The 22870-nt window shown below is 40.7% G+C and overlaps 1 protein-coding gene across 9 annotated transcripts in view; it reads right to left on the reverse strand.

Moving 5' to 3' along the window:
* PRKCQ (protein kinase C theta) overlaps window positions 1-22870 on the reverse strand; it is a 200702-nt gene that overhangs the window by 18149 nt on the left and 159683 nt on the right. For all 9 annotated transcript variants that reach the window (XM_034644273.1, XM_034644269.1, XM_034644277.1 and 6 more), the window contains 2 exons: window positions 14645-14736; window positions 13065-13127 (listed from right to left, as the gene is read on the reverse strand). In XM_034644273.1, coding sequence (XP_034500164.1) covers window positions 13065-13127; window positions 14645-14736 — 155 coding nt within the window. The remainder of the gene's footprint in view (window positions 1-13064; window positions 13128-14644; window positions 14737-22870) is intronic.

Here is a 22870-nt window from a genome sequence, read left to right on the forward strand (position 1 = left end):
CTTACTGGAAACTAAAACCTTCAGGTGTGTTTTTCTTTTCCTACATAAGATTCCGTTATGCCAGCTCCTTTTCACTCTGTACCCATGAAATTGATGTTTTAAAGACCATCCAAACGCTACCCTTGACATCACTTGCTTTAAACTTTTTTTTAATTGATAGCAGCTTATGAATTCCAGTTTGTTACAGAACATTCAGCTTTCTTTTCCTTTATGTCTTCTGCCCTTGGATTTCTGAACTTCCCGAAACCCAAGTTTAGGATGTGAGGCTGGTGGTGGCTACCATGGTCTTCCTTGTTAGAGAAGGTGACTTGGGAGAAAATAGGAACCGCTGTCAGTTTACTCTTTTCTGTACCTCCTCTTTGACAGTTTGCTCATCATTCCTTTCTCCAAGATTCTGGTCCCAAAGGGCCTCGCAAGTAGCCCTGTCTCCTAACCTTAGGTGGCTGGACTCAGCCGGATCATTCAGGTTTTCTCTTCGGGGATGGTGGGGCTGTGAGAAGGCAGCACTAATCTGTCTTGGTTAGGTGTCTGGTACTTAGGGCTGCTGATGGATGTCCTCTAGCATGGCCTTACGGGAACAGTAGACCAGCTAGTGAGAGGAGAAAAAAGAAGTGGCTAGCTCAGGAGCAGAGACAGAGCCTGTGTCAACCCAAAGAGGAGACAAGGATGAGAGAGAAGCTACTTTGGTTTCTGATGGGTCTGCATTCTCAGTTCCAGTTGCTCAAGGAGGCTGAGGTTTCACTTAAGCAAAAGTTTGAGTGGTCTTCAATATTCACATTAGCCTAAAGTTCCCTTCACTGTTTGCTTTGCTTCTCATTAAACAGTAAGCTTCATGAGGGTGGAAATATGTATTGTTTGCTGTTTGCTCTACTGTGACAGCTCTGACGGGGGGTAGCACGTATGGAGCATTCAATAAATGTTTGCTGAAGGAACCGTCACCCACTAGGGATTGGCTCACCACCAGCAATTATGAGTTGCTGTGAAGTCCTGAGTAACTGTTCCCTTCCATTGCTTTCTCCACCTTCTGCTAGAGTAAAGTAGCCAGGGAGAGTGAGTGTGGAATGCGGCTGTGTTTTGGTGGAGTGATACTATTAGCAGATGTCTCTAGAGTTGACATCTTCCGTCTGGGCCAGTTTGGTCCATAATCTCCATAAACCAGGGCATCACAGACCGTTCCTGTCTGGCTGGGGTATCTCCAGGACATGTGAGGCTGTATCTCACGTTCCTATCCATATTGGTTGTTTCTCTCTCTTCCTAACTCAAATGCTGTCACACTTTCATTATCTGTCCAATACGTCTGTCTTTCCTTAGGTCTTCTGATTCCTATTCCTTAACTTTGATTGAGTACACTTGCATTGTGACTTATGAATTCCAGGAAATCCAAGTATAGGTCCTATTTAACTCCTCATGCTAAAATTGTAGATTCATTTTCTAAACTGCACTCCCCTCAATATTTTTTCCATGTATTAACATCCTTATTTTTTTAAATTTAAATTCAGTTAGCCAACATATAGCACATCATGAGTTTCTGCACTCTACACAATATTGGTATCACTTGGGGTTTCTGCTATAAGGAACATATTTGCATCGCTTATAGCCATGTACACGTGTTCCTCGACATTTGGCTGAAGGATGGTTTGGGGGTCATCACTAGGGAGCCAGCTATCTAGCTGTAGTGCTATATGTAGGTTCTGAAGATAATGAGCATTGAATCTAATATTAATATTGGATTTTCTTGCTCTTGAAGGCATTTCATTATTTGATTCTCTCAACGGCCCTTTGATCTGGAATTATTATTTTTATTCACATTTTTCTGATGGAAAGAAAGACTCTTAAGGGCCGTACAACTTACCCCAGCTCATACAGTCAGTGGGCTAGGATGCAAACCCAGACCTTCTCTTCTATATCCTCTAAACCACGCTCACCTAGTCTTTCTCACTGAACTGAACTTGCTAAGATTCTGAGTCTTCTGTGACTACCCGGGTGAATTTTAATCCTAAAAATAAATGTTCTCCGGGCCTCAGGCTAGGAAAACGAGCATTTGATTTTCATTCCACCCTCTAAGGTGATCCAAGTGTTAGGGGTTGGGAGAGAAAAGGTCATTGATATTTTGAGAGATTAAGTTAGAATGGGAAAGGTCCAGAAGTCTGCCAGGCAGAGCCAGACCTCCATGAGGGTAAGGAATGAGGGCAGAGGAGGGCGAACGGGAAATGCCATAGAACCCAAAGGCCAGAGTGTTCGTAGGTACAACTATTTACTCCTCACATATCCCTTACAGAACACCAGCTCAGCCAAGCTACATCCCCGCTAAGCTCCAAGGACTTATCTGGAAAATGGGTACAATGATGCCTGCCTTGCTTATCCCACACGACCTGGTGAGCCTTGAATGAGGTAATCCATGAGAAAACATTTGTAAGTGGCCTCAAATATAGGGGTTGGGCCAGTGTTATCACTGATAAGATATCCTCTTAAGGTGACTTTCAGTTCTAATACTCCTAAGAATCTAGAATCTCCAATCTTTTTTGTCTGCGTATTTTCCAGCTTCTCATTTTTACATTTAACCCAAACCATGGCTGAGACCTCTTCTGAGATGTCACTGCTGTTATAATACCAACAGATGGTACAGGATGATGTTGCCGCCTGCCTCTCTACTTCTCTCAGACTCAATTCTTGGGACGGCTTAGTCTCAGCCATTCCAATAAAAGTGGACCCATGTGTTTAATGTTCCTTGCTTGACCTCCTTACTTCTGTTTCTGTGCCTTTTCTGGAATCACTTCTTCCATTTGCAAAGGCTCTCCTCTCTCTCTCTCTCTCTCTCTCTCTCTCGATATCTATATCTATATATATCTATAGATATAGATATAGATATAGATATCTCCTCTCTCTCTTAATATCCCCTTTCTGATAGGAATTTTTTTTTTTTTTGCAAACCCTCCCCTAATTCTGAGGACACCATTTTTCTTCCTGTTGACACTTTTAATTAGAATCGGATTCACTTTTTTAGAGTGTCTTTTCATGTACTCATACTTTATCTCCAAAAAAATATAAAATAAAATAAAAACCCAGGAAGTGACTTCATTAGGTATCCAGGGATTGGGACTTCAGTAGCTTTTGTGTGCACCGCAATGCTTAATAAAGGGCTGCACATTCTGGGGTTGGTCCGTCTACATCACCAGCTGTAGTGGGTTGAATAGTGGCCTGCCCCCCGCCCCACCAAAGATCATATCCTATCCCCTAGAATCTTGTGAATGAGACCTTCTTTGGGAAAAGGTCTTTGCAGATGTAATTAAGGTAGGGATCTTGGAATGAGATCATCTTGGATTATCCAGGAGGCCAAGTACCCTGTATATCCTAAGAGATATACAGGGAAGACAGAAGAGGTGCAGGGAGACAAGAAGGCTGTGGGGAGACAGAGGCAGAGAGGAAGAATGCTGTCTAAAGCCAAGGAGCACCTAAGCCACCAGACCCCAGAAGGGGCAAGGAAGCATTCTTCCTGAGAGACTTGGGAAGTAGGGTGGCTTGATTTTGGACCTCTGGACTCCAAAACTGGGGGGGGGGGGAACAAACTTCTGTTGGTTTAAGCCATCAAGTTTGTGATAATTCTATAGCAACACTTCAAAACTAATATACCTCTTTTGTAAACAAACCCAGAAATCATAAACCCAAGTGGTCAGAAGAAGGAATTTAATAGAATCCCCTTGTTAATTCAGTTGCCAAATGGACAGTTAGGTCAGTAAAGCTACACACGGGGAGTCGGATGATTTTTAACGCAAGCCAGTTCCATTCGCGTGTACTTGCCGGGTGACCTCTCCTTAGCTTTATTTTTTTTTTAAATGTGTTTTTATTATATTATTTTAGTCACCATACAGTATATCCCCGGTTTCCGATGTAAAGTTCGATGCTTCATTAGTTGCGTATAACACCCAGTGCACCATGCAATACGTGCCCTCCTTACTACCCATCACCGGTCTATCCCATTCCCCCACGCCCCTCCCGTCTGAAGCCCTCAGTTTGCTTCTCAGAGTCCATAGTCTCTCATGTTTCATTCCCCCTTCTGATTACCCCCCTTTCTTTATCCCCTTTCTTCTCCTACCGATTTCCTAGTTCTTATGTGCCATAGATGAGAGAAATCATATAATTGTCTTTCTCTGCTTGACTTATTTCACTTAGCATTATCTCCTCCAGCGCCGTCCATGTTGCAGCAAATGTTGAGAATTCATTCTTTCTGATAGCTGAGTAATATTCCATTGTATATATGGACCACAACTTCTTAATCCAGTCTTCTGTTGAAGGGCATCTCGGCTCCTTCCACGATTTAGCTATTGTGGACAATGCTGCTATGAACATTGGGGTGCATATGGCCCTTCTCTTCACTACGTCTGTATCTTTGGGGTAAAAACCCAGTAGTGCAATGGCTGGGTCATAGGGTAGCTCAATTTTTAACTTTTTAAGGGACCTCCACACTGTTTTCCAGAGTGGCTGTACCAACTTGCATTCCCACCAACAATGTAGGAGGGATCCCCTTTCTCCACGTCCTCTCCAACAATTGTTGTTTCCTGCCTTGTCTATTTTTGCCATTCTAACTGGCGTAAGGTGGTATCTCAGTGTGGTTTTGATTTGAATTTCCCTGACGGCTAATGATTTGGAACATTTTTTCATGTGTCTGTTCATATCTTCTGCCCATTTTTTGATTTCTTTATTTGTTTTTCGTGTATTGAGTTTGAGAAGTTCTTTGTAGATCTTGGATACCAGTCTTTTATCTGTAGCATCATTTGCAAATATATTCTCCCATTCTGTGGGCTGCCTCTTAGTTTTTTTTTTACTGTTTCCTTGGCTGTGCAGAAGCTTTTTATCTTGATGATTTAATTATTTGATGGTGTCTTGCAAGCATTCTCTACAACTTCAGTGAATATGCAGCTAAACAAAGCCAATATTCACTCTTATTGGTGCATAAAAAGCCATAGAAAACATGATTTCTCATACATGGACATAGGAAAGACCCTCAACTGGGTAGAGTTTGTGATACTAGAGACAATTAAGGACTATGGGTCTTTTCGTTCTGAGTGTCAATTTATACGACGAAAGGCTTGTGCTGTGGAGAAGCACACTCTACTGGGGCATGTAGGCTTTTCTCTCAAGAGGTTCCTTTCAGCTCTAAGACCTCTCTCGCTTTCCAATCTTCTTTTTTTTTTTTTTCTCCCTCCCTCCAATCCACCCATCCCACGCAAGCTCCCAAGTGCCCCAGTGCAGGTGTATTTTATGTATATTGCAGGCATTACAGATGTAAAGAGGAAAAAAAGTAACAACCCATAGATTCTGATCAGGGTTTTCAATGTTCTGATGGGTATTTTTCAATTTCCTGGAGATAAAGAAATTCTATAAAACCGCTTTTAAATATATTATTTTGTAGACAGACCAAAAAAACCCACCATATATCCAAAGGTTGCCAAAGAGACTGCTTAAGAAGAATGACTTGCAAACCTCTCTAAGACTGTGTTCTGTGCCTCTAAATAGGGCAGCTCTCCAGGGACTCTCTCCCTGGGAATGGAGAGGTTTCTCAAAGTGGATTTTCAGCCTACCCTGTGAGCGCCTTAAATAATATTGACTATGGAATGCTTCTGCGTTGTATTACACAGTCTGCTGCCTTCAACACTCAGTGTGGGGCATCATTTAACCTGTCTTTTGTTGAACTAGAGTTGACATACAATATTATATTTTATATAATATATATAATTATTACATATATAAATTTATATAGAAATAAATATATTATATAAAACATATATATTATATTTTTCAGGTGTACAACATGATTCAACAATTATATGCCTCATGCTATGCTCACGCCAAGTGTAGTCACGATCTGTCACCGTACAACACTTTCACAAGATTGTTGACTGTATCCCCCATGCTGAAATTTTCATCCTGGTAATTTTTATTCACTTTATAACTGGAAGTTTGTACTTCTCAATCTCCATTTATTTTGCCTATGCCCCCACTGCCCTACCTTCTGGCAACCAGCGGTTTGTTCTCTGTGTTTAAGAATCTGTTTCTGTTTATGAGTCTGTTTGTTTTGTTTGCTTTGTTTTTTAGATTCCACATATAAGTGAATTCATAAAAAGACAAACGCCATATGTCTGACTCACTTCACCTAGCATATTACCCTCTGGATCCATTCACATTGTTGTGAATGGCAAGGTTTTATTCTTTTCTATGGCTGAGTAATATTCCATTGCATATTTATACCATATCTTTTTCATTTATTCATCTATGGACACTCATGTTGCTTCAAGAGCCTGGCTACTGTAAATAATGCTCCAATAAATGTATGGGTGGATAAAACTTTTCAAATTAGTGTTTTTGTTTTCTTTGGGTACATACTAGAAGAGGTAATACTGGGTGATATGGTATTGCTATTTTTAATTATTTTAGAAACCTTCATACTGTTTTCCATAGTGGCTATATGCACCAACACTGCGTGAGGGTTCCCTTTTCTCCTTATCTTCGCCAACACTTGTTATTTCTTGTCTTTTTTATTTTAGCCATTCTGACAGGTGGCATGTGGTATCTCATTGTGGTTTTTATTTGCATTTCTTTGATGACACGGGGTGTTGAGCACCTTTTCCTGTCTCTTGGGCATGTGTTCTTTGTAGAGATGCAGATTCATGTACTCAACCCATTTTAATAAGATTATTCTTTGGTGTTGTATGAGTTCCTTATATATTTTGGATATTAACCCCTTATTGCATATATTATTTGTAAATATCTTCTATTCAGTAGGTTGTCTTTTAGTTTTGTTATGGTTTCCTCGCTGTGAAAAAGCTTCTTAGTTTGATATAGCCCCAATAGTTTCTTTTGCTTTTGTTTTCCTTGCCTTTGGAGTCAGATCTAAAAAAAACACGTCATTAAGATTGATGTCAAGGAGCTTTGCTTCCTATATTTTCTTCTAGGCTAGGAGTCTAATGGCTTCTGGTCTTAAATTCAAATATTTAATCCATTTTGAGTTAATTTTTGTGTATGGTGAAAGAAAGCGGTTCAGCTGTCCAGTTTCCCCAACACCAGTTATTGAAGAGACTATCCCATGTTCTTGTGTTCTTTGTCATAGCTTAGTTGGCCATATATGCATGGGCTTATTTCTGAGCTTTCCATACCATTCCATTCATCTGTGTGTCTGCTTCTGTACTAATACCATACTGTTTTGATTACTATAGCTTTGTGGTAGATTTGAAAACAGGAAACTTGATACATCCAGCTTTATTTTTCTTTCTCAAGAATGTTTTGTCCATTTGGGGTCTTTTGTGGTTCCATACAAATTTTAGAGTGTTTTGCTCTAGTTTCGTGAAAAATGTCATTGGAATTTTGATAGGGACTTCACAGAATCTGCAGACTGCTTTGTGTAGTATGGACATTGTAACAGTGTTCTTCCAAACCATGAACAGAGCACCAAATATCTTTCCTTTTATTTGTGTCATCTTCAATTTCTTTCATCAGTGTGTTACAGTTTTCAGCATACATGCCTTTCATGTCCTTGGTTAAATTTATTCCTATGTATTTTTTTTGATGTAATTGTAAATGGGATTGTTTTCTTGATCTTTCTGATACTTCATTATTAGTATCTAGAAATGCAGCAGGTTCTAAACATTAATTTTGTATCTTGCAGCTTACTGAATTCATTTATTCTAACAGTTTTCTAATAGGTTTTTTTTTTCTGGAATCTTCAGGGTTTTCTATATTATAGTATGTCCACTGCAAATAATGAATTTTACTTCTTTTTTTTACCAATATGGCTATCTTTCTGTTTCTTTTTCCTATCTGATTCCAGTACTATGTTGAATGAAAGTGGCATGAATAGACATCCTTGTCTTTTTCCTGATCTTAGAATAAAGGCTCTGTTTTTCACCACTGCACATAAGGTTACCTGTGGGTTTGTCATATATGGCCTCCATTATGTTGATGTGTGGTGATCCCTCTAAACCCATCTTGAGAGTTTTTATCATGAAAGGACATTGAATTTAGTCAAATGCTTTTACTACACCTGTTGAGATGATCATATGATTTTTATTTTTCATTTTGTTAATGTGGTGTATTCACATTGGTTTGCAGATATTGAACCATCCTTGCATCCCTAGAATAAATCCTATTCGATCATGGTGAATGACCCTTTTAATGTATTACTGAATTTGATTTTTTTTGATTACTGATTCAATTTTGTTACTAGTAATCAGTTCAGATTTTCTATGTCTTCTTGATTCAGTCTTGGAATATTGTATATTTGTAGGAATTTATCCAGTTCTTCTGGGTTGTCCCAATTTGTTGGCATATAATTTTTTTTTTGTAGTCCCTTATAACCCTATATATTTCTGTGGTGTCAATTTTAACTTCTCTTTCATTTCTGATATTATTTATTTGGGGTCCCCTCTCTCTGTGATTACTATGACAAAAGGTTTGCCAATTTTATCTTTTCAAAGATCTACCTCTTAGATTCATTGATCTTTTCTGGTTTATTTTTAATCTCTATTTCATTTATTTTTGTTCTGAACTTTATTCTCTTTTTCTATAAATTTGGGCTTTGTTTATTCTTCTTTTTCTTGTTCTGTTTAAGCTTAGATTGTTTATTTGAGAGACTTTTTTTGTTTCTTGAGGTTGGCCTGTATCCTTATAAATTTCTCTAACAGCTTTTCCTGTGTCCCAAAGATTTCGAACCATTGTGTTTCCAGGTTCATTTGTCTCCAGGTATATTTGATTTCCTTCTTGATTTCTTCATATACCCATCGGCTGTTTAGTAGCATGTTGTTTAGCCTCTATGTGTCTGTGTTTTTTCCAGTTATTTTTCTTCTGAGTTCTAGTTTCATATTTCTGTGGTTGGAAAAGATGCTTGATATGATTTCACTATTCTTAAATTTATTGAGACTTGTTTTGTGGTTTAACCCATGATCCGTCCTGGAAAATGTCCCATGTACACTTGAATATTTATTCTACCATTTTCAGATAGAATGTTCCGTATATCTGCTCAGTTCATGTGGTCTAATGTATTTAAAGCCACTGTTTCCTTATTGATTTTGTTGCCAGGATGTTCTGTCCATTGATGTAAGCAGGGCGTTCAAGTCCCCTACTATTACTGCTTTATTGTTATTCCTCCCTTTATGTCTGTCAGTATTTGCTTCCTATGTTAGGTGTTCCTGTGTTGGATATCTATTTACAATTGTTATGTCCTTTTGTTGGCTCAGTCCCTTTATGATTATGTAATTCTTGCCTTTGTCTCTTGTTACAGCCTTTGGTTTAAGCTTGATTTTGTCTGATATATCATCGCTTCAGTTTTTTTTTCTTCCATTTCATGTATTATCTTTTTTCATACCCTTACTTTCTGTGTGTCTTTATATTTGAAGTGAGTCTCTTGTAGGCAGCATATAATTGGGTCTTTTTCTTTAATTTATTCAGTCATCTGTGTCTTTTGACTGGAATATTTAGTCTGTTTACCTTTAAAGTAACCATTGATAGGTATGTACTTATCACTATTTTGTTAATTGTTTTCTGGTTGTTTTTGTAGTTCTCTGTTCTTTTCTTCTTCTTTTGCTCTCCTCCCTTGTGATTGATGACTTCTTTTAGTGTTATGCTTGGATTCCTTTCTCTTTATTTTTTGTGTATTACAGGTATATAAATGTGGTTCCCATGAGGTTTATATAATACCATCCTAAGTATATAGCAGTCTGTATTAAGTTGATGGTTACTTAAGTTCAAACACACTACATTCTTAGTCCTCTCCCTCCATGTTTTATATTTATGATGTTCTATTTTATGTACATTTTTTTAAAGATTTTTTATTTATTTATGAGATAGAGACAGCCAGCGAGAGAGGGAACACAAGCACGGGGAGTGGGAGAGGAAGAAGCAGGCTCACAGCAGAGGAGCCTGATGTGGGGCTCGATCCCATAACGCTGGGATCACGCCCTGAGCCGAAGGCAGACGCTTAACCGCTGTGCCACCCAGGCGCCCCTATTTTATGTACAGTTTTATATTGTGAATCCATTAATTTTTGTAGATATAATATTACATTTTAATCTTCATACTAGGTTTACAAGTGATTTACTCTATGTTTACTATTACCGGTGATTTTTTTTTTTCCTTTCATAATTTTCTTCAAGGTCTGTCTTTTCTGCTTAAAGTAGTCCCTTTAACCCTTCTTGTAAGGCTGGTTTGGTGGTGATGAACTCTTAAATTTAGTCTGGAAAATTCTTTGTCTTCTTCAATTGTGAATGATGATAACCTTGCTGGGTAGAGTATTTTCAGTTATAGTTTTCTTCCTTTCAGCACTTTGAATACCTCATACCTTCTTGCCTTTAAAGTATCTGCTGATAACCTCATGGGATTTCACTTAAACATAACCAGTTGTTTTTTCTCTTGCCTCTTTTAAGATTCTATCTTTAATTTCTTACATTTTAATTATTTTGTGTCTTAGTGTGGACCTCTTGAGTTCATCTTGTTTTGTACTCTGTGCTTCCTGAACCTGAATGTCTGTTTCCTTCCCCAGGTTAGGGAAATTTTCAGCTATTATCTCTTCAAATAAGTTTTCCACCCCTTTTTCTCTTCTTCTTTCTCTTCTAATACAAACATTAGTATACTTGATATTGTCACAGGGATCCCTTAACCTATGCTAATGTTTAAAAAAGATTTACTTATTTTAGAGAAAGAGTGAGTGGGGGGAAGGGCAGAGGGAGAGAATCTTCAAGCAGACTACCTGCTGAGCACAGAGCCCAATGTGGGGCTCGATCTCACAACCCATAAAATCATGACCTGAGCTGAAACCAAGTGTCGGATGCTTAACTGTCTGAGCCACCTAGGCGCTAATTTTTAAAATTCTCTTTTGTTTTTGCTGTTCAGCTTTGGCACTTTCCATACCCTGTTTTCCAGATGCTGATCTGTTCTTCTATATCTTCTAATCTGGTATTGATTCCCTCTAGTGTATTTGTCATTTCTGTTATTCTATTCTTTATTTGATTGGTTCTTTTTTGTATTTTCTGTATATTGAATTCTCACTGAGTTAATACACTTTTCTCTCAAGTCTGGTGGGCATCTTTTTGACCATTACTTTGAACTCTTTGTCAGTTAAACTGCCATCTCTATTTCATTTAGTTTTTTTTCTGAAGTTTTGTCTTGTTTTTTAGCTTGGAGCATATTCTTATGTCTTTTGACTTTTTCTGTTTATTTCTATGAATTAGTACCTCCCCTAGTTTTGGAGGAGTGACTTTGTGTAGAAATATCCTCTGTATAGACGGTGTATGCCTGGGGTGGTCTGTGGAGGGGGCTTCTTGGAGGGATGGCTGGAGCTGAAGCAAGTACAGGCCAAGGGGTCTTGGGACATTCTGCACTAGGGCTGTCCTGGCAGGGTGGCTGGAGCTAAAGTGGGTGCAGCTCTGGGTTCCTGGGACACTCCACACTGAGGCTGTCTTGGTGGGGTGGCTGGAGCTGGGTGGGCGTGGACCAGCATGCTACACATAGGGGATGCCCTGGCTGAAGTGAACATAGGCTGGTACATCCTAGGGCAACTTATATCAGTTTGTCCTGGTGGGATGGCTGGAGCTGGGGTGGGCATGGGCTAGGGGCATCCTAGAGTGCTTTGCATTTGTGCTGCCTTGGCTAGATGGCTGGAGCCATAGTGGTGCTGTCTAGGAGTGTCCTAACATGTCCCTAACTGGAGCAGCCCGAGTGAGATGGCTGGAGGTGGTGCAGGCATGGGTGGGGGGCTGCCTCAGGGGGAGGGATGGAGCTGGTGTAGGCTGGCATCCTGGGGCTCATGGAAGCAGCAGCCTGGCTAGAGTGCCTGGACCCTGCTCCTGTCTGCACTATCAAGGTGCAGGCAGAGCTTAAACAGTGGTATTTGCCAGCACCTCTGATCTCAGGGAAAGTTCCAGCAGTTTCCCCCACTGTTCGGTGGACATTCTAGGATTAGTAAATGGGTTTCCTTCACTTAGAGTCTAATTAACCTTTAAACCACTGTGCCTCCAGGTGGGCAAGTCTGCATGGCCCTCCTCAGTGCCATCCCTCCCCCTGCGGTTGGTAGTGATGGGGGCAGGGCTCCTGTCATTACTGTGGCTCTGTCCTTTGTTGAGGAGAAGCTGTCTAGCTGGCCCTCAGTTCTTCAGGAGGAATTGGTCCTCCATATGTTTGGGTAGATTTGTGTGTCCAAGGAAGGAGGTGAGTTTAGGGTTTTCCTGTGCGGCCATCTTGGACCCCGTCTTACCACTGAACCTTACTGATGACTCCGGGTCCGTGTTATGAACACTTGCCACAGAAGAGCACATACTCCCACTCTCCCAGAGCCTTTTAGTTGTCTCGCATCTTCCCTTTATGTCAGATTCAACACGCCCCTCTCACTGTGCTTGCTGGGCCGGCCTCCAGCACCTCAGCCAGCCTCCTGACTAGCTCTTTTTAACTTTTATTTTTTCCCCTAATCTGCAGTGAGCCAGAAACCAGAAAACTAAGCTTTTGACAATTTCTATGTTAAATAAGTGTCAACTATATTTTGATAAAAGAGGTAAGGAGATTAAAGTGCAATAGCTTTCCTCTACGAAGGATGTGAAATGATGGTGTACGAAAGAGACATTTTGGATGGACGTGCACTCACGAAAGGGGCTACACATGGCTTCATATGCACCAGCAGCTAGGTTTCCACAGGTGTGTTTGAGAGTTCAAGGAAGAGTCCCCTCCTTCCCTACCTAAGCGGAGAACGTCCAATAAGCATTTCTAGTTGGCCCAAGCAGAAACAAGAGATATGAAGGAGGCAGAGAGAGGAAGCCATGATAGGATGCCAAAGAGAAAGCAGGGTAATGGAAGGAGACGAGAAAAGTGGAAGTTAAAGGGAGTGTAAGGAGTGGAATAAGGAACAAAATGAAGTCAGAACCTTACTGCTTCTGAGACTGGCATTCCTGACTTGATAGTCATTGCCATGGGCATGGAACTTCCTGCCCCAGAAGTACATTAGCCATTTCACATCACTACAGCGATTCAATTAACCGGATGGGGAGATCCAGATATCCCAGTATCTGTTTCCAAAGAGTAAAATTTACCTGTACACAATTCCTTTGGAATGAAGGAACTGCAGACCGAGGATGATTTCAGCAGCATAGAACCTGAGGGAATGAAAATTAAAGTTGAATACAAATGCACTAATGGGACAAAAGAAAATCCCCATTTTACATAGTATTCTAGCAAGTACTGTCCTCAGTACACACAACTTTTGTATGTAATCGTGTTCAGTCCTCACAAAAGGGAGATGCCATCCATTCTCTATGAGCAACCCCAGCCTGGAGAGGATGAGAGAAAGCCAGTACCTTAAGTTAGTCTTACCTGCACTAGTGCTTATTCTTATCCTTTAAGCTATAATGTTCAAACTGTCTTTTTTTTTTTTATTATTAAAACACATATGGACATTGAATGTAATAGTGTAAGTAGGATACTCATTTTCCCTTTTATTTTAAACTCTGCTTAGAGCCCTTAGACCTGCATGCAGCGTCATCCCACATAGACCCGAGTTATTTATGGGCAAGAAATGCAGCCAGAGACACAGAGGACAGGATAGTGGAAGATGGGAGTGAGATGCTGTTCTCCGTCTCCAGTGATGACAGACACCTGGGAGGCACCGAGAGCACAGCAGCCGGCCTGCCTGGGATGGCTTTCATCCCTTCCAGAGGTAGTGAGGAAGGCCGACTGAGAATCCTTTAGCATGAAAACTGCCTGCTGATTTCTCTGCTGCAGAAATCCCATAAAATTATCTCTGGGCACTTCGCTGATGGTTCCTGGAGGTGATGAGTTTCGTGGTATGCTAGCCACTGGCTTTGACAAACACCCATTTCAGCCAGAGTTTCTGTCGGAGCTGGTGGGACCAGTCCATCTTTCAGCCCAGCTCAGCCTAAACCACTCACAGTTCTCATTAGGGTTGAGCGAAACATTACTGAGCCCCAGGCAAAGAAAGCTAGTGTGTACCCATATTTTCGAGTGGGCCTCGTGCCATAGTTTTCTTTTTTTCTGAATGTCACAGGGGTTTTATTATTGAGAAAACAGGGCCCACGGGAGGAAGATGTGGCAAGGGGTTCTGTGGGACTCCGCTGCATTCCCACCTGGTAAATGCAGCCTGCCTGATCTCACTTGATGCCAAAGAAGCTGAAGATTTCTTCTCAAGGAACCAATGCCTCTTCTGGTTTCCTAACGCCAGATGCTTTACGCCCTCACATAGAGCTTCCCGTTAAAGCCTTGGTTAAAAGCTTTAGTTAAAGCTTCAGCCCCATGACCACCTTTTAAGATCTGTGTTTCATTTCACTGCTTCTTTTCAAAGGGCAAATATTTGCTTCTGTGTTTAGATTATTCAGAAGCGTGATGAATTGGGGCAGTTTCTTAAGAAACTAAGTCGTTGATGTCCAAACACAAAGAAATGAAACAAAACGAACTCTAGTTTAAGCTTCACAAACTGGGAACGTAGTTACCTTGTTTGATATGTCCCTGGGAGATGGCCCTGACCTGGGATTGTGGCGTGCTAAGTGAGGAAATGGGGGAAAACGCCAAGTGGGAGATATATTCTGTGGGTATTGTAGGTACTCGGTACCTGACAAGAACAGTGGAAAAAACCCCAAACCCTTTGGAGGGTTCTTACGTTGCTCTGGAAAGATCGAACTTGTGACAGCTTTGGATGTGGTACATTAAGTCTCCTCCATTGAGATACTCCATCACAAAAAAGAGGTTTTCCTAGGGAAAAAGAAAACAGTTCCAAATTTCAGCTGCTTTTTTTTTTTTTAAATAAGAACACAAGGACTACTTTTTAAATGGATTTAGATTATTTCAGGGGAACAAATTCTGTCTTGAGATCACTTATAAAAAGACTATCACAGTAATTTATCTCATCTATAGCATTTCTGAACACCGAGGAGCTTGGGGCATCTGGGAGGTATATGTGTAACATTTGCTGGGACACTTGAGTGCCATGATTCAGCAGATGGCACACAGCCTGAGGAAGGGTCCAACTGGACTTGCCCACCCAGCAGTGGGATGGTGTTGGGCACTTAGTGTTGGGCACCTACTGAAATTGATAGCATGTAGGATGATAAAGAGAATACAATTCGGAGCTCCAGTTCCAGGTGCAGGGCTTGGAAGCATGTATTCGACACTTCATGAGTAGTTCGGAACATATTCTCCAGGTATGGCACTGTGGCAGGAGTGAGAGTGGGGATGTGCATTCCTGCCTCATCCATCAGAGATGATGAAACACGGTCCTGCCTTCAGGAACCTTACAATTAAGCATCGTCTTCTTTCCAGTCCTTACTTCTATCCAGTCTTGTTGTGAACCACAGCTGATGAGCTAACGCATCGCTCCTAACAGAAGACACCATGCATGTCACTAGAGCTGGCCGCCTTGAATGGCAGCCATCAAAAGAAAGGCTGAGCGGTCCTCAAGTTGTGGTTAGAGTATCAGAAGTGGCTACAACTGCAATGAGCCTGAGTTCCTCCTACGATGTGAGATCATACTTCTTCAATAAGTACATTTATGGCATTTCGAGCATCTCAATTCTGAGAGTGCTCATGAACCACAGAATTAGTCATCCTTAAAGTGTGAAGACATTGAACATGTCTGTGCATGAATTTGCACCTGAAAGCCTCACTTGGGTGATTTTTTTTAACAGAATTAACCTTTGAGTGTTGATGTGAGACCAACCAAGGCCATGGGGCGTACGAGGTGTTGGTGTTCTGGTCTGACAGTGACATACACTGCCTCCCATTTCTACTGGGAAACCGAGTATTGTGCCTATTATCTCAATAGTTCAGGTAAAGGTAAGTGCTGCCCTGCTTCTTCTAAAGTTGACCTCTCATCTAACTTACTGGTTCCATATATCTTTAACTGGAGCCGTTTTTCTTATGGACAGGCCAAAATTCTCTGCTGATAGAAGTCCTAACTTCACGTCGTTATTTCATGCATAACTTGAAATTAACCATTTGTCCAATCTGCACACACCTGCTTTATCAATAGCACATCTTTCCTTTGCCTCTTATTCTTATAAGTACTTTATAGACAGCTTCTAATTACCTTTTAACATAAAACTATGATGGCCTGTATGCACACAGTGGTGGAATCTCCTAGATGCTCGGGAGAATGAATGATATAAAAGCTTAAAGTAAGGCCATTTATAACAATGCTCAGACAAAAGGATCCTCTTAAGAGTTAGGAAGCTTACAAATTCCTATAAAAGTTGAAAATTTGGAATTTATATGTTGTAAGCTAGGACTAGAGGCAAGAGGCCAACCGTAACTTCTACACAACCATGGGCATAGCGGTTCCATCTGTTCTGAGGCTTAAATCGGAAGGACTGGGGGTTGAATCTGTGTGGTCGAAGAGTCTAAGATATCGTAAGGCATAGTCATTGTTTACTCCCTTGGGCGTTCCAAGAAGACCACACTACTGCAGTGATTATTAATTAAACAGTAATGGAGATTTATGGCATCTTGGTTGCCACACTTAATCCTACTAAAAGATTTTATGTCTCTACAATAAATCTTTTAAAACAATCTCTTCTAATTCTCATCTTTATATTAAGCCAGGGGCACTGAAAAAAGCCAATCAATCATCTTTGGTTATTTATGATAGCATTTTGCTTCAGCTGAAGTGCTTGGTTTGGGTGACTACCAGCTAAAACGTGGGCTGCTTACGGAGGATAGGGGCAGTCCATGCCTGGAGGTCCAGCTTGGGTGGGCAGGATAGGGTAAACCTATTATCCTGCTGGAAGGTGCTGCTTTTTTCTAGGGGGTTCTAGAAACTGTTTGGAAGTCTTGGTTATCTACTCATCCAGGGAACTGTTGGGGCCACTCTGGGCCCCATGAGATGGCACTGTGATGGAATCAGAATAAATATACACACATACACACCATGCTGTCCTAGGGTTTGGGGTTCAAGGATCACATGTGCAAGGATGGATCAATCTTTCAAAAGTGGAATGCCAAGTCCCAGTCATAAAAAGTAAATACAACTATAATAGACTCAGACTTTCACGAATGGCTGAAATGGGAGTGCTCAGAGCTGAAGGTGACCTGCCACTGACCTGGAGCCCTGCAAGACCACTCCCAAAAAGAACAGTCTGCCCACTGAAAATACTCCACATTGGCTCAGTTAGAACTCAACCCAGAAGGACAAGACTCAGGGTAATGGTCAAGACCAGGGGCTTTGCCCTCCCTGAGAGCTGAGTTCATATTTCCCCTATTTGTGACCTTGGAAAAGTTAACCTCTCCTAAACCTCATCTTCTTTAGATCTTTGCAAAATGGAGGAATTATATTCCCACCCCATAGGGTTGTCATGAATATTACACGAGACGACATATTTAGAGAGCTGGTTCAGGTTGGCGCTCAGCATGTACTTGATATTTGGTAGCTGTTGTCATAGGAAATGATTTGAAAGCCAGTCAAAAAACCCCAGCAGATCAGAGCTAAATAAATGGAGAGAGATTCCATGTTCATAAACACGAATACAAGATTATCAAGATGTCAGTTCTTTACAACTTGACCTATAGATTTAGTGAAATCCCTATCAAAATCCCAGTGAGTTATTCTGTGGATATCTACACACATTCTAAAGTTTACATGAGAAGCGAAAGACCCCGAATTGCCAAAAAAATTTTTTTTGAAGGAAAGCGAAGTTGAAGGACTGACACTACTCATCTTCGAGACTTAAGCCTAAAGCTACAGTCATCAAGACAGTGTGGTATCGGCAAAAGAACAGACACATGGATCAGTGGAACCAAACAAGACTCCGGAAATAGACCCACACAAATATAGTCAACTGATCTTTGGAAAAGAAGCAAAAGCCAATACAGTGGAGCAAGGACAGTCTCTTCAAGAAATGGTACTGGATATCTGTATGAGCAATTCCACCTTTCTTAATTTTCATTACGTCTTATAGGAAGAATTCACATGATGTCAATAACCAAACAACAGCAGATACCTCTCAGAAAAAGAGCCCGCACAGTCCTATGGCTCTTGAAACAAACAGGAAAGCGGGAGGCTAGGTCTCATCTCATGGTGTCCTCTCTGTTCTGGTCATGAGCTGAGAGAACATACAAAGCAAGCTAGTGAGGAGGGACATGGGCTTGTGAACCACACACACCAGTGCGGAACTCTCTTAATGCCGAGTAATACATTATCTGACACACGTGATTCTTTTGGGGAGTGAGAACTGAAGTTGTGAGGGGGTTGGGGGATGGGGTATTCCAGTCTGCCTGGTCTTAGACTTTGTCAGCAGCTCCCGGCACAGCACCCATGGAGTAGAATTTCTTGTCTCTGTGTAAATCAGTGACTGTGATCCGAAAATCATGCCATCCCTGGACCTCAGTCTCAACCTCTGAGAAATGAGGAGTATTGACTAAATTCCCCTTTAGTGGCCTCAGCACCCCCTGATTTTCACCAGACATGTTATTATTTTTTTCCTTTCGGGATAAAAATGACATTAATAAACTACCGAGCACATAAGATCCATGTTGTGCCTCCCAGATGATAAAATACATGTAAGAGGATGTGATGCTTGCAAAATTCTTATGTCTTTGTCTAGAACAAATGCACATTTGAAGTAAAATTAAAGAACAGAGATGAGCCTCCCTTGGAACTCTCCTCAAAGGAGGTAAGCATTCTGGCCCACCATGACACCCCAAAGAAGGCCCTACAATAGTGGTCAGATGCCTTCCTCCCATTTGAGTAGTCTCCTGGTTATGCTTATAGAACATGGCTAGTGGTTGGGGGCAGATACCTCTGTGTCCCAAGGGTCTTGACTATGACTGCTGTAACAGTTAAATTAATCCCACCAAGGGCTGAAGATCAGAATGGGTTAGAATAGAATGTGCCTTAGCACTCTTTTGAGCAGATATTGAGTGGCAAGAGGATAGCTTTTTGATTGGTCTATTTTGTTTCCGAATCATGCATCTTATTCTCTAGAACTCAAGCAGGCCTGCTTAAAGAAGAATATCTCTGACTTTGGAAAAGAATAGAAACAAAGGAATAGAGCCTGACAACCTATAGGGTTATTGGCCCCAGCATTCTGTCAAGGACTCCTTGGGAAACAGCATTCCCAAGGACTCCTTGGGAAAAAGGACATTTACAAAAGAAAGGTTGCCTCGGGTTGCCTGCAGGAGGAGACACGCTGAGGTTCTTGAAAGCTCTGTTGGTATCAACTCAAACGGACTGATTTGTAAAATGAATGTTCAATAAGGCTTTGCGGTCTTTGGAGTGAGTTCTCCAAGTGTCCTTCCATCATCCACTGATTTTATTAATGAAAGAAAAAAAACACTGAGTGTATTTCCATCCTGTCCGTTTAGCTGGGGTTTGAGAGTACAATGACATTAGAGCCACTGGAAGAACTTCTGGCTAACAAGAAAGTATTTGATATACCAGTCAATAACACTTATCTATCAATCACCGTTCCAGTTTATAAATATACCTATGGCATACATGCTGTTCTGTACGCCAGACCATAAAAACAAGAGAGTGACAGTTATGTATTGCTTTGCTGTGATTTTCTGACAACTGAACACAATAATCGATGTTGATACCCTTAGATGGGTGGGTATTCAAAGTTCTGTAGCCCTTTTTCTTTTTTTGGTGCTTTAAAAATGGTATTTATTATATTCTTATAAGATCACTTAAATAATATATATCAAGTACTTTCAAAAATTCAAAATAGCCTAGCATTTTTGAAAGAATTCTGTATGTTTATGTACAAAGTACTGGATTTTCCAGTTCCCACAAATCTTTCATTACTTGGCTGATGGAACAGTATAGTTGGTTCTCCTATGTTCTTACAAAAATATGAGACTGCAGTAGGGAGACTCTAATATCTAAATACCTTTGTATTCATATTCTTTATGAAATAGCTATATAAAACTCAGCTGTAAACAAAGTGATTTATACTGGTAAAAAGAAGGAAAGGAAGTAAACATTGTGCATAAGAATAAAAACATTTAAGTACTTTGCTAATCCAAGAACTAGAAAAAAATCATTTTTCAGATAACATGTACTAATTTCAGTGGTATTCAAGGCCAGAACCTTTAAACCATTCTGGTCTAAATTTAAGACACTGCCTTTGAACCTCTACCTTTGTGCCTCCCATCCTGTTTACTTACACCCTCGATGTACTGTCTTAACTAGTATTACAAGTGGACGGGGTCCCCTTTAGAGTGTGAAGGACCTCAGAAGTTTTTGCTTCTACTTATCATTCCCCCAAAAGCAAAGGTTTTAAAAGGCGAGAATTACAACCTGTGAGAATGGCCTTTTTGACACCCCCAGCTCTGTGGTCATGCAGAAATGGAGGGGTTTCCTGTCTGGAAGAACACAGAGCTGGGGGCAGGGCTGCCTAAGCTGTGTGCTGAGAAGGAGCACCCCAGGTGAGGGCGGAGCTTTTTGCATCCGGTGGGCACAGGTATGGGGCACACTGGATGGTGGGCTCACCTGTATATACTTATACACTATCGGTTTGGTCACACCAACACTCAATTTCCTAGTTATATATGTAGTTTAGAAGGCTGGAGCAATTATACATTTGGAGTATTGTAGCCTTTTTTTTTTAATTTTTTATTATGTTTTGTTAGTCACCATACAGTACATCCTTAGTTTTTGATGTAGTGTTCCATGATTCATTGTTTGCGTATAACACCCAGTGCTCCATGCAACACGTGCCCTCCTTAATACCCATCACCGGTCTATCCCAATATCCCACCCCCTTCCCTTCTGAAGCCCTCAGTTTGTTTCCCAGAGTCCATAGTCTCTCGTGGTCCATTCCCCCTTCTGTTTACCCCCCCTTCGTTCTTCCCTTCCTTCTCCTACTGATCTCCCTGCTATTCCTTATGTTCCATAAATGAGTGAAACCATATAATTGTCTTTCTCTGCTTGACTTATTTCACTTAGCATAATCTCCTCCAGTCCCGTCCATGTTGCTGCAAATGTTTGATGGCTGAGTAATATTCCATTGTATATATGGACCACATCTTCTTTATCTATTCATCTGTTGAAGGGCATCTCGGCTCCTTCCACAATTTAGCTATTGTGGACAATGCTGCTATGAACATTGGGGTGCATATGGCCCTTCTCTTCACTATGTCTGTATTTTTGGGGTAAATACCCAACAGTTCTATTGCTTTCTTCTATATTGAGCCGTATATTCAAACATCCTACAACAACAGGCTTATTTCCTTTTTCATTAAGGACACACCCTCAAACCCAACAGATAATCATGTGTGCATTTTATATCTAAATAGGGAGTGTGTGTGTGGGGGGGAGGTGGGGAGGAAAAAATTGCTCTCTGCTGACCAGCAAACTCATTCATTAGGGCTTGTTTATATTTCTGCTATACCCTAATTAGTAAAATTCACTGCCTTTAATAGACCTATTAGTACATTTCAGAAATAATGTGCCTGAATTTCCAGAGGTCTGTACCTTGCAATGGGAACTCAGGCGGTATTTACTGGCTTAATTGTCCCACAGGGTCTTTTTGCATTAACAAATTATTTCCTTTCATATCAAAGTACAAACAGGACTCCATTTCATGAATTTTAAAATTGTTGTCCCTGATAGGATAGGTCTCTACTGAGAAGCAATATAGCAGTTAGGCCTATGGACTTCACCCCTTGAACTGCCTGAGTTTGAATCCTGGCTCCCCTGTTTAACANACCTAAAAATGGAAGCATCATTAAAACAGAAATCTATATTCACAATACGAAAGCAAGTTGATTACGTACAAGATTAAAGTGACAGATGTCATCAAACCAGTTGTGTAATTCCCACGGGGCTGTTTGCAGACACAGGTGTCATTTAGCGAAGTTAAGGGTCCTAGGGCTGTCAAAACATGTCCTTTTATTTTATTTTTTTTTTAAAGATTTTATTTATTTATTCGACAGAGATAGAGAGGGAACACAAGCAGGGGGAGTGGGAGAGGAAGAAGCAGGCTCATAGCGGAAGAGCCTGATGTGGGGCGATCCCATAACGCCGGGATCACGCCCTGAGCTGAAGGCAGACGCTTAACTGCTGTGCCACCCAGGCGCCCCAAAACATGTCCTTTTAAAATATTGTTTTAAATATCGATATTTTGTGAATGAATATTCTAGAATTAGTGAAGGAGGAATTGCGAAAGTTATGTTATGTTAATATAATGTGCCTTCTATACTGCCTTAAGAATGACCACAATCCTTTTTATTAGGAGAATGAAAATAAAAAGCGTGGGAAATTATTTTAGTGATGACCGCTATTCAATATAGGCAAGTACTGAATAAATAAGCAGACAGTTGCCAAATGCGCACCTGTTACTGGATGAGTGCAGACTTTATGGCATTAAAGACATTAGTCATCCTATCAAACCAGTAACAATTTTGAAAATAAATGGAGACCTCTGCAAATAGCATGCAAATGAGGTCAGGAATATAGACTCCGTCTCCAGGAAAAGGAGGAAAAGAACAATATTAGTCCTTTTTCCTAGCTTTCTTTCCTTCAAAGGCTAGGGAGTCATGTCGTAAATCGTATACGAGAGAAGACTTGCAATGTCGAAGATATGCACCTGGAATATTCATTACAAAGTATACCAGGACCTCTTTCGGAGTTTCACATGTCAGGTATCCTTAGTAAATGTTAACTATTCAAGATTATAGGGTAACAGTACAGAAACTGGAGAGTAGAATTAAACTGTTTAGGATATACCCTGATAGAGCCAGTGGAAGGAGCTGGGAGGTGTACCCTGGAGAACAAAGAAGAGCTCGTCCAAACTAAAATGAAACAATACACCTACAGTATTTAGCTCTGTGCCTGGAGTAGTGTAAGAACTCATCACATATTAACCTTTATCATGTATATTGTCATTATTTT

Source organism: Ailuropoda melanoleuca, chromosome 15 (genome assembly GCF_002007445.2).
Source record: "Ailuropoda melanoleuca isolate Jingjing chromosome 15, ASM200744v2, whole genome shotgun sequence".
Lineage (NCBI taxonomy): Eukaryota > Metazoa > Chordata > Mammalia > Carnivora > Ursidae > Ailuropoda > Ailuropoda melanoleuca.